The sequence below is a fragment of the Schistocerca piceifrons genome, chromosome 8, assembly GCF_021461385.2.
Source record: "Schistocerca piceifrons isolate TAMUIC-IGC-003096 chromosome 8, iqSchPice1.1, whole genome shotgun sequence".
Classification (NCBI taxonomy): domain Eukaryota; kingdom Metazoa; phylum Arthropoda; class Insecta; order Orthoptera; family Acrididae; genus Schistocerca; species Schistocerca piceifrons.
In genome coordinates, this window is record NC_060145.1 from 407,298,063 (window position 1) to 407,311,236 (window position 13,174).

The 13,174-nt window shown below is 38.1% G+C and overlaps 1 protein-coding gene across 4 annotated transcripts in view; it reads right to left on the reverse strand.

Annotated features, from left to right (window-relative positions):
- LOC124712559 (putative uncharacterized protein DDB_G0282133) overlaps nt 1-13,174 on the reverse strand; it is a 173,341-nt gene that overhangs the window by 37,406 nt on the left and 122,761 nt on the right. For 3 of the 4 annotated variants that reach the window (XM_047242870.1, XM_047242869.1, XM_047242872.1), the window contains exon 7: nt 5,579-6,077. In XM_047242870.1, coding sequence (XP_047098826.1) covers nt 5,579-6,077 — 499 coding nt within the window. The remainder of the gene's footprint in view (nt 1-5,578; nt 6,078-13,174) is intronic. The other variant, XM_047242871.1, reaches the window with a different exon arrangement.

A 13,174-nucleotide genomic window follows, 5' to 3' on the forward strand; every position in this document is an offset into this window, starting at 1 on the left:
TTTAAAAACTTCATTAGTAAGTAACTTCAACCTATCAGACATGACAGTGTTTACTGGTGTTCAAGCCTTCTTGGTTATATGTTTTCCTTTACCTAATGGGTTGCAGAAATTCTGCAGGAATTGAAATTTTGTCGTCAACAAGGCATTCTCGTATGAACAAATTTGGGTATCTTCAATAAAACCAAGCCCAGATCTACACTGAAGAAGCTCCTTGTCAATTGGTGACATTTCGCTGATTGTTGTTCCCTTTTGCCATGATAGAATGGTGATGACTTCAGACAATATTCAGTGTTGTTTTTACATAAAATATACAAATTAGGCTATCAAAGCACATTGTTTTAATGCTTATCTTCAGCTACAACAGTCATTACTGATTATTCAAACACTCAGTACTCAACACTACGACTGTACAGTGTCATAATCAAAGATTACACTGCACTAAAGACTGAAACTGTGTGAACTGCCAATAATGAAAGCAGCAACTGAAAGTGGTGATTCAGCAATGTATATCACTGCTGTGAGGAATTAGCCTTAAAAAACTATTTCCGCTTTAAAATACCAATGGAAACTGAGTGACAATGCATTGTAGGGTTGAAACCTTCTAAATTAACATAGCATTCCCTTATGATCTTCTAGATTTTATAATCTTCAGGGCTCTTTCTGAGGTTTTATTATATCTATATTCTTCACTGTAAAATAATGTAAAAGTACTTCTTATTTGCATAGTTACTTTCCCTAAACCACAGGAAAATCTTATACTGGTAGAAGACACTACAATTACACATTTTTTGATTTACAACTTCAAATTGTATTCATTTTTGTATTTATCAGTAATCCATTTTCCCTGATTTTGATGGGTATTCTTACCCATCAGTATGCGAGATCCAGAAATTAAACAATATAGCTTTGAAAGCTTAAAGGATGCTCTATCCAACCATGGCAAGAAAAAAAGGGATTGAAGAAGACACAGTTGAGATATTGCAATAGCCTAAGAAAATTAACATAGGTTGAGGGGGTGACAAACCAGATACAATAGTCGAAAAAGCCAAATACAAGCCTTATAGTAATAGTGAAAAACAATCAGAAAAAAGTATTGGTAACATTAGTTTTATAAAAAAACAATGGTAGGTGTTAAGCCCGTAAGTAAGAAGACAGTAAAACTGATTATCAAACCCAAAGCAAAGTACTGATTAAATGCTCAGTGAAACAATACTGAAGAAGTTCTCCATAATTTTATGTTGTGCCTTCATAATGTCCATACTCTACGCAAAAAAATTACTAAGACTGGAAATTATACTTTCACAGTAATTAAGAAATGTGTCTAAATGAGCACTAATTGAGGGATGCTACACTAGTAGCAGTAAAATCAAACAACAGAAAATCTGGGCTGGAATAACAACATGAAAAGGATGGACTGCTACTCACTGCATAGAGGAGGTGTTTAATTGCAGACAGACACACTGAAAAATACTGCCAGATATTATTAGCCATCAACCTACATTCATCAGACGTAACAAAACTAAACACACATACCTTTGCAGATACATAATTCACACACACACACACACACACAGACTGCTGTCTTTGGACCCTTAAGGCAATACTGTGACTGTATCGCAGGTGGGCAGCAATCTTTGCTGGGGTAGGTAGTGGGGGTATACAAGAGATGGGGGACGGGGGGAGAAAGAAGGGTGAGAGGGGGAAAGGATCACAGAGTATGGTGGGGGAAGATATGTAATGTTGTCTATGGGAGCAATCAGGGATGTGGTGGTGGGTGGGGGTGGGGGGCAGGATGCAGCTGCTAGGTGTAGCCCGGTGAGGGGGGAGGCAAAATGGAAAGGATAGAAGTACAGGAATGGAAAAGTACAATGCAGGTGCACTGGTACAATAGAAAGTGTGTGTGTGTGTGTGTGTGTGTGTGTGTGTGTGTGTGTGTGTATCTGACAGCATACAAAAACATATTGCTCTGATTACACTGAATATGCTGCGAGAAACTGTTCACCTAAATGATCGCCATGTCACCCTCTGCCAACGGTGTCACTGGATGTGGTATGGATGGGTGTAAGCTCAGCACACCACTCTCCCAGCCATTGCCAGTTTTCGTGACATGGAGCTGACACCAATCGGTCAGGCAGTTCATCAACTGGCAACATGAGGCTGAGTGCACCCTGTTCCAATCTTTCCACCAAAGAATAACCCTCGGCAGTACTGGAAACTGAACCTGGTTCCTCCGCATGGCAGTCACCTTTGCCAACCACTCAGTTACAAAAGCTGACAATTCCTTAGCGTCTGACAAAATAGTGGGAAATCTCATTCAATCAATTGGAATAGCCATTTTTTCTGGATGATACATTGCTGGCAATAGATAGGCTGTAATGGAGAATATTGTATGAAAAGGCCTCAGTGAGACCTTTTGCAGAGGGGCTGCTCATCATTACAGTTATAATGACCCTAAGTGGCTAGACTGTACAGAAGTGAGATCAGATGCTGATGTGAAAGTATTATTGGTGTTTGGAAATTTTCGTGAAGATGGGAGTACCTCCATATTAAGGGTGGCTATATTAGTGGTTCCACCATAACAAACCTACCGACCACCAACAATACCAGCTATCTACACTTCTCATATTGTAAGTAACAGTAATACTGAGAACTATGAATCTGATGCTAGGAACATGTTTGTAAATGTGGAAAAAAACTGTTGCAGCGGACATTTTCACCACACAGACTAGGACATCAACAGATCACTACACTGAGCTAAATTGAGATCTACTGGCAACTATTTAAAAGAGACGAAAATTTTGTACCCCCCCCCCCCCCCCATATGTACATGATAGAAGATGTAACTATCACAAAAGAACAGCTGATCAGTACTCATCTTCGTAACTCCTGTAATGAATCTGTGCATAGGTACACTGAAGAGCTAAAGAAATGGCAAACATGCCTAATATCATGTAGGGGCCCCCATTAGCACGCAGAGGTGCCTCAACACAATGTGGCATGGACTCGACTAATGTCTAATCCTGCAAGGCTGTCCATGAATCCATAAGAGCACACGGCGATGGAGATTTCTTCTGAACAGCACATCGCAAGGCATCCCAGATACACCCAATAATGTTAGTGTCTCAGAAGTCTGGTGACCAGGAGAAGTATTTAAACTCAAAAGAGTGTTCCTGGACGAACTCTGTAGCAATTTTGATGTGTGGGGTGTCACACTGTTCTGCTCAAATTGCACAAGTTCATCGGAATTCACAATGGACATGAATGGAAGAAGACCAGACAGGATGCTTACATATGTGTCACCTATCAAGAGTTGTATCTAGATGTATTGAGTCATATCTAGATGTATCAGGGGTCCCATACAACTCCGACTGCACACACTCTACATCATTACAGAGCCTCAACCAAGCTTGAACAGTCCCCTGCTGACATGTAGGGTCCATGGATTCACGAGGTTGTCTCCATACCAGTACTCATCCATCTCCTCGATACAATTTGAAACGAGATTTGTCCGACTAGGCAACATGTTTCCATTCATCAACAGTCCAATGTCAGTGTTGATGGTCCCAAGTGAGGCATAAAGCTTTGTGCCGCGCAGTCGTCAAGAGTACACAAGTGAGCCTTCAGCCCTGAAAACCTCTATCGATGAAGCTTCACTGAATGGTTCACATGCTGACACTTGTTGATGGCCCAGCATTGAAATATGCAGAAATTTGTGTTATTTATTGACACTTTCATCAAGGATTGCCTGGTTGACTCGGCAGCTTGTATTTGTCCAGCAGACCTCACGGAAAAATTTGAGAAAATAAATCTTTCGCCTCAAACTGTTGCTCACCGAGTCAAAGATATGGCCCCAGATATGGAAGACCAATTAATAGAGAGCGGCAAACTTGGTTTCATTTTCTGTCGTTCTTGATGAGTCCATTGACGTTACGGACATATCTCAGCTCATCATATTAGTTATGGGTGTCGACAACAATCTGCGTGTCACCAAAGAATTTCTTGACCTTATACCAATAAAAGACACAACCACAGGTTTGGATATTTTACTAGACATGGAAAACATGTTCGAGTCAATGGATTTAAAATGGGAATGTCTGAGCAATGTAATAATGGAGACCCTGCGCTACAAGGGATACACCCTGGATTCCTGGGTTAGGTCAGGTCAAAAATGGCTTAAGTTGGCTGTTCCTTATTCACAGAAGTCCATTGTCTGATACACCAGGAGGCACTTTGAGCAAAGTTTGTCAACATAAAAAAACCACCACGCACAGTCCAGTGCAGAGCAGTGCCATGCAGTCTCACTTGCTCTGCAGCTATCTCTCTTGCTCCAATGCAGACACTAGCAACGCAAGGTCATGTAGAGGGCCCAGAACTACACTGCCTTGTGCCTGCACCTGTCAAGCGTGATCCTTGGATGAGTCTGCTTTATATTCACTGAGGGGAAAATATTGGTCCTGAAAGTTAGGACAACTCATAAATTTTTATGTGTGTGTATCACTAGTACCAAAATTTTGCCTATTCAACGTAAGAACTGGTCAGCAATTCTGTCTCACAATTAAATAGCTATCATGACTTTACTTTTGATACACACAAATAATAAAAAAAGAAAATATTCAATTACAACTGAATTTCTGTCATTTATCTTTGTACGAACATATCTGAGAACAAAATTAATCACTGAAATAACGACTGTGAGGCAATAAGACTTCTACCAGTAACATAACTGAACAACTGAATGAACACCTGCAAAATATTTTTCCTGGAGAAATAAAGGTAATATTCTTACCTCAACAATTCTGAAATTAAATGAAGTATAAAATACAAAAGAGATTTAGAAGTTATTAGTTTTTTGAAAAATTTAAGCAGCATGATCTAGAAATTTCAATGTAACTCTTGGGTATTATTACCATGGTAGGTGAAACATTAACTCAATGGAAACAGGCAAAAGACGTGGCATGCCTGATAAACAAAAAAACAGTTAGTACCACATTAAGTTTTGCTAAACGTGCACTTCTATACTTGAATCATTTGTATATCGACACGATGTTGAGACAGGTATTTCAAATGTCAAAATGACCAAGGCAGCACGTATAATCAAAAATGTAAAACTGGCTATTAGGAAGTTTATGAGGCGCCATCAGTAACTCGAATGCTGTTTTCTGTTACATGTTCACAGCTCCACACATTGATCCTCCGTAGGTGTGTGGCTGGCTTTCTCATATTTTATGCATTCAAAAATTAAAAAAAAAAAAAAAAAATTAGAACAGATTAAAAAATAAAATATGGATCTTTCTGAAGTTCGTGATTGCACTGAATGATTGATATCTATGCAAAAGAGGTAATAATCTTGTTCATAAATGAAATTTATAAGAAGATTAAGTGGTTATTCAAGAGTAGATTATGCAAGAACACATACAAGAGGATGAACAACACTGACTTTGCAAATTTGCATTAGCTTACAAATTAGAAGACAGGAGATGTCATATGTTCTAAAAGATAACCCAATACTTTGTAAAGACAAAATCCTTAAAGGCTAATATATGAAGTGGGAAAAAAATGTGGTTAGAAGCATACATACCTAAATGTGACAGCTATTCCACTCCCCATGCGCATATCCTCTGCAACACAGTGTGCAAGGGAGTAGTCTGCTGGCGCAGTAAAAAGATCACCAGAAGTCTCTGTGACAACTTGTGGTTCACCTGTAGTTCTCATTCTGTGGTCACGAATGTTGCAATTATTCACATTCTGGTTATAGTTTTGACCACGATCACCTCTATTATCCATTCCTCTTCCCCTCTCATTCACATTCTGGTTATAGTTTTGACCACGATCACCTCTATTATCCATTCCTCTTCCCCTCTCATTCACATTCTGGTTATAGTTTTGACCACGATCACCTCTATTATCCACTCCTCTTCCCCTCTCTCTATAAGTGTTGTCATGTCTATTGGCTCTGTCATTTTGGAAATTACGTGTGCCATGCTCGTCATTTCTGTTTGGTGGCTGATAGAAAGACCTTTCATTGCGTTTCCATCCCACATAACTTTCTCTTCTATTTTGTGATCTGGTATCACCCCCTACAAAATTGTATTAAGAACCATTATTATTTAATCACTCAAAATTAATAATCTTAAAAATGTTTCACACAGAAAAAATTTTCATTTAAGCTATTATAACTGAAATGCTATGATATAGTGGATCAAAGAAACAACAAAATTTATGATTAAGGGTTTCCACAAATTACTGCAACTACTCACCTTTTGTTTTATTATTAAATTTTTATTTGCCATTACCAATTTCAAATTGCCTAGCAATTCATCATCAGATGGGGTACATATTCCTTGCATGTTTGCAGCATTGTGGGGGTTGTGTAGCTGTGGCAAAATGTATCCACAAACCATGTGAGCACTGAATGTGGAAAGAATTATTCACATTATGAGATCGATTTAGTTGCATAACTTACAGTTAGTAGTACCTGTTGTTTTGTTTTTCGTGCACATACTGTTTTGGAAAACATAATGTATGTTTTCCAGTTATGTTAATTGTACATCACTTCACAAATTTAGCCACAGATAACAACTTCCACATGCTCAAAAAAACACAAATAAACCAAGCAGCATGATTAAAAGTTATGCTCTTAAGTCTCTGTGCCGGAGAAGTTTCTCTGTTCACAGCTTGAGTTGGAGACTGGTGACAGTAAGTACATATCTATTTATATTATATTCATTATTGCAAAAACACCATAAATTTACAATACAAACTTGACATGTGGTATTTACAAAATCTATTAAATAATGAGTTTGGACAATATTTAATCTATAATTTTAGTGCTTAAATTACATTTGAGATTTAACTTGATGCCCAATAACATTCATCATACTTACGAAATGAACATTAGAGTTTCTCTCTCTCTCTCTCTCTGTGTGTGTGTGTGTGTGTGTGTGTGTGTGTGCACGCGCACTTGATAAAAAGACTGCTAGATATCTGATTGCTAAACTCAACTAGCCTGCCTGTCAGCACAATTAAGTCAAAAGAACAAAATGCTGTAGTGCATGAATCAAAATAGTGAAGAAAACCTAAAACAGAACTCCACAGGAACACCCATAAGGAAGCTACAACACTGAAACAAATTAATAAAAAACTAACTAACAATAATGCTCTTGTTGTTAGGCAGAAAAAAGCAATACAGCAGTAATAATGAATGAATGAGAATATACAGGGTATATCATAATTAATGGCATAAAGGCATACAGTTGAAAGTACATGATACTAGAAGCAAAAAAGTCTTGGTAAACATAGGATCTAAAACGCATACCTTAAGAGCTATGAGCAATTTTTCATCTTCGATACTGTGAAACAAATCTCTTCTATTGCGAGCTCTTTGCTTTCCATTATTTTGGGAAGTGGCAGTATAGACTAAAACAAGAAAAAATGTCCAGTAAAAAAGCAGTCTAAAATGCATACATTAAGAGCTATGAGCACTTTTTCATCTTCTCTACTTTGAAACATAACTCTTCAAATGAACAAATGCTCATAACTTTTAAGGCATGCATTTTAGAGCACATGTTTACTGGACATTTTTTCTTGTTTTGGTCCATACTGCCACTACCCAAAATATGGAAAGTAAAGAGCTTGCAGTAGAAGAGATTTGTTTCACAGTATTGAAGATGAAAAATTGTTTGTAGCTCTTAAGGTATGCATTTTTACCCTATGTTTACTAAGATTTTTTGCTTCTAGTACTGTACACTTTCAACTGTATGTGTTTATGCCACTAATTATGATCCAAAATTCACAAACACGGCCATCCAATAAATTCATTAGTCAAATCAATAAACAGTCCTGGATACAAAAAACTAAATACAATGCATTTACAACCAAGTACTCTATAAAAAAGTTACAAATTGATTGACAGCACCAAAGATATCACTGTATCCAGCACAGGAAAGTTTACATTCCTCACATAGTTAACCTCTACACCAACATACCAATAACTGAAACACCCTGAATAGGCAATGCAGGAATCTACGAACTAATGGATATGCTTGAGTTGGTGCTATCTTACAATTACTTTTTCTTTAGTAACAAAGTCTATATTCAGCAATGGGTAGTAGCTTAGTTGGCCTACTAGCTGACATCTATATTAATGATCTAGAAACAATTTTTTTTAAAGCAAGTACAACAGAAAATGACAAAATCATTTATTATAAACATTTTGTTATGTTGATGACATCATGAAAGTAAACACAAATTCCAAATTTACAGGAAGTCCACTACATCAATGTCATGATAAATAACTCATTAAGCCACACCAATCAACACAAATTAGTATTTTTTAGATAAGCACTCAACCATGTAAACAAATTCCACACTGAACCTGAGGTAAAAACCAAAGAACTAAATATTTTCAAAACAATAAACCACAACAATGCTTATGACCTGTCCATAGCTGACGTATTACATGAAAAAATAAAAAAACACCAAAATACACAAATCAAAAAACACTTTGCACCACCTTGGTTCTGTACAGAAATTGGAACAGAGATACAAAATCATTTCTGCCCCTTTTATTGCTCATGAAAACCACACACTGCATGTTGTACCACCATACAGCGAGACCTTCAGAGGTGGTGGTCCACATTGCTGTACACACCAGTACCGCTAATACTCAGTAGCATTGATGCATGCCTGTATTTGTCGTGGCATACAATCCACAAGTTCATCAAGGGACTTTTGGTCCAGATTGTCCCACTCCTCAACGGTGATTCAGCGTAGATCCCTTAGAGTGGTTGGTGGATCATCCATAACAGCCCTTTTCAATCTATCCAAGGCATGCTTGATAGGGTTATGCCTGGAGAAAATGCTGGCCACTCTAGTCGAGCAATGTCGTTATCCTGAACAAGGTCATTCACAAGATGTGCACGATGGGGGGATTGAATTGTCTTCCATGAAGATGAATCCCTCACCAATATGGTTGCACTATTGGTAGGAGGGTGGCATTTATGTAGCGTACAGCCATTACAGCGCCTTCCATGACCACTAGTAGTGTACGGTGGACCCACATAATGCCACCTCAAAACATCAGAAAACCTCCACCTAGCTGTACTTGCTGGACAGTGCGTCTAAGGCGTTCAGCCTGACCGGATTGCTTCCAAACACGTCTCCGGCACTTGTCTGGTTGAAGACATATGCGACACTCATCGGTGAAGAGAAAGTGATGCCAATCTTGAGTGGTCCATGCGGCATGTTGTTGGGCCCATCTGTAAAGCACTGCATGGTGTCATGGTTGCAGAGATGGACTTTACCATGGACGTCAGGAGTGAAGTTGCACTTCATGCAGTCTATTGCGCACAGTTTGAGTCGTAACAAACGTCCTATGGCTGCATGAAAAGAATCATTCAATATGGTGGCATTGCTGTCAGGGTTCCTCCAAGCCATAATCCGTAGGTAGAGGTTGTCCACTGCAGTAGCAGCCCTTGGGCAGCCTGAGCAAGGCATGTCATCAACAGTTCCTGTCTCTCTGTATCTCCTCCATGTCCAAACAACATCGCTTTGGTTCATTCCGAGATGCCTGGACACTTCCCTTGTTGAGAGCCCTTCCTGGCACAAAGTAACAATACAGATGCAATCGAATCACAGTATTGACAGTCTAGGCATGGTTGAACTACAGACAACATGGGCCGTGTATCTCTTTCCTGGTGGAATGACGAACTGATCGGCTGTTGGACCCCCTCCGTCTAATAGGCACTGCTCATGCATGGTTGTTTACATCTTTGGATGGGTTTAATGACATCTCTGAACAGTTAAAGGGACTGTGTCTGTGATAACAATATCCACAGTCAATGTCTATCTTCAAGACTTCAGGCAACTGGGGTGATGCAAAACTTTTTTTGATGTGTGTAGCATCAACAAAACAGTTTTCAATTGCAAAAGAAACTAAATATATCTCCATGTCTTTCTTCAGTAATATTTCATATTAATCTGCAAAACACAAAGTCAAAAGTAAGTTTCAACACAAACAACTAAGTACAAAACCAAATAGTTCATAACAGTAGAAGAGCTAAACCACCATTTCACAAATATGGTATATGTAAATTTCCCCGTGACAGCTGCTCCTGCTGCTACATGGGGCAATCAGGATGAAATTTTAGTTAGCGGCCCACCTCATAAAGTTGTCATTCAATTACAGTCATCAAAACAAACCTACATATTCCATACTGTAGACAAAGGAATAAAGGTGAGCCGGCCGCAGTGGTCTAGCGGTTCTAGGCGCGCAGTCCAGAACCGTGCGACTGCTACGGTCGCAGGTTCGAATCCTGCCTTGGGCATGGATGTGTGTGATGTCCTTAGGTTAGTTAGGTTTAAGTAGTTCTAAGTTCTAGGGGACTGATGAGCACAGATGTTAAATCCCATAGTGCTCAGAGCCATTTGAACCATTTTTGAATAAAGGTGAAGCTCGTGGAACAATTACAGATTTTTACCCATAACAACAAATCAAACGACACCGTCTTAAATGAACAAACTGACCTAGCATACAAAACCCTTCACACACACACACACACACACACACACACACACACACACACACACACACACAGAGAGAGAGAGAGAGAGAGAGAGAGAGAGAGAGAGAGAGAGAGAGAGAGAGAGAGCTTCATGCAGAGCTCTAATGTTTATCTCATAAGTAATGATGAATGTGTATTAAACATCAAGACAAAAGTCAAAAATAATTTAAGCACTAAAATTGTAGTTGAAATATCAAACTCGTTGTTTAATACATTATGTAAATAGTACATGTCAAAGTCTGTAATGTGAATACATGTTATTTTTTCCAATAATGAATATACTTACTGTAGCTAGTCTGCAATGCAAGCTGAACAAAGAAATTCTCTGCTCCAGAACAAAGTCTTAGAATGTAACTTTAATCATGCTACTTTGTTTACTTACGTTTTGCAAAGCATATGGAAGTTGCTAAGTTGTTACCTGTGGCTAAAATTATGGAGTGGTATAACATGTTTTCCAAAACATTGTGTGCACCAACAACAAACCAACAGATACTACTAATTGTAAGTAATGCAACTAAATCGATCTCACAATGTGAATAATTTTTGCCACATCCAGTGCTCACGTTTTGTTTATACATTCTGCCACAGCTACACAACCACCAAAATTCTGCAAACATGCAAGGAATATGTACCATCTGATGATGAATTGCTAGGCAATTTGAAACCAGTAATGGAAAATAAAAAATGAATAATAAAACAAATGGCAACTGGTTGCAATAATTCGTGAAAACCCTTATTCATTACAGTCAGTGTTCCACATCCATAACTGATAAAAGGTTTTAAATATTTTTATCCATCATTAATAATGTATCTAGAAATTTAAAACAACCAAAATCAATCATTATGCACAAACATATTCTGTTACAATAATTGTGGCCAATGGCAGCTCATTGTTAAGTCCATGGGAGAACATCCACCACTAAAAAGAACACTTCTAAAATAAATATTCAAAAAATAAAAGTTGAAAGATAAAACTTAAAAATTCGAGTAACATCAACCTTGAATATAACTAATTAAATAAACAAACAAGCATTATCCAGAATCCAATGCAATGAAGAAGAAGAAACAAGCTATATACACCTTGACCACCTAATATTTCACCCCAGCCATAATAAAAAGACTTTGATGAATAATAACCCAATTTCAAAGGTATAAATCTGACAAATTTAGTTGAAAGGAAAGGTATAAATCAAAAACAATGTGTACAATTTGCTTCTGCCATTTAATGAAACAAATTGGTTACACATGTATCATTCAAAGTATTTTCCATTGCTGGCCACTACTTCTCCCATCTTTCAGGCAATGTATGAGTCCTGCGTCGAGAAAATTGTTCATCTTTTGAAGCGATCCATGAATCGATACAATTTGTGACTTCTTCATGAGATCAGAAGTGTTGGTCAGCCAGGCCATGTGCCACTCATCTCAACATGTGATAGTCAGAGGGAGCAATGTCTGGAAAATACAGTGGGTGGGCCTGTGAGTACTGTGCTGGTGACAGGAGGTCCACAGCAAATATAGTACGGTTTGTCACATCAGTTATTTCTAACATACATAACACAAACTGTTAAAAAGAAAAGTAAATAACTCAAGTATACTAAGGAAATAGATGCTGGAATGGTCTCCCTTCATTGCTCAAGCATTTCTGACACTGCTTAGGAATTGCTCATTATGCTCTGCAGTCCCCTCTGGTAAATAGCAGAAATTTCTTCACAAATTTAAGTTATAAGTCCACCTAAAATATGCGATTTTGATTTGTACATTTTTCTCTTTCAATGCCCCTCCAGACATAAAAATTACCGAGTGTTAAATCGTGGGAACAAGGAGGCCATCTGTTGTTGGCAATAACTCTAACCTGAAACACGTCACGAATTTCCTGTAATGAGAAGTTGGCCATATGTGCTATCACAGAGTCCTGGTGAAGGGTTGTGAGAGAATGTTATCTCTCAGTTAACTGGCCAAAAAAAGCTGCAAAATGGTTGCCACATATCTCTCATTGTTAATTGTTTCCTGGGAGAAAAAAAAGGAGGCCTATTATTCTCTCACTGCTATTAACAAACCACGCTATTTTTTTTTAACCATGCAGGGATGCCTTTTATATTACATTAGGTTTTTCAGAACTAATAACAATAGTTATTTTCTGAACATTGTATCCACTTTGATGGAATGATGATTCACATGAAAATAAAGTTAAGTGAGGGGCACTTTCTTTGTAATGCACCCTATTTACAATCCATTCACAAAACCACAACCTTTTTGCCTGGTCACGCAGTTTCAGTTATTTTGTAGGGCAGTAATTTCAGTAACTTTGCAGCCATTTGAACAGAGCCATGGGAAATTCCTATTTGCTGAGAAAGATGTGAGGACACCTTTACAGAGCATACCACTGTTTTCCAGAATTTCTTCACGAGTACTGGATGTGGTTTTCTATGTTCCTGGCGGTCAAGTTAACTTCCTGTTTCAAGAAATTTATTGATCAATTGATGAATCATACTCTGATTATGGACCTAAATATCAGCAAATTCCTCTTGAAATAATGTCCTTACTGCACACACTAATTCTTACACATGTATGAATTATACATGAATACTCTTTGGTGAATAGTTCACTTGTAT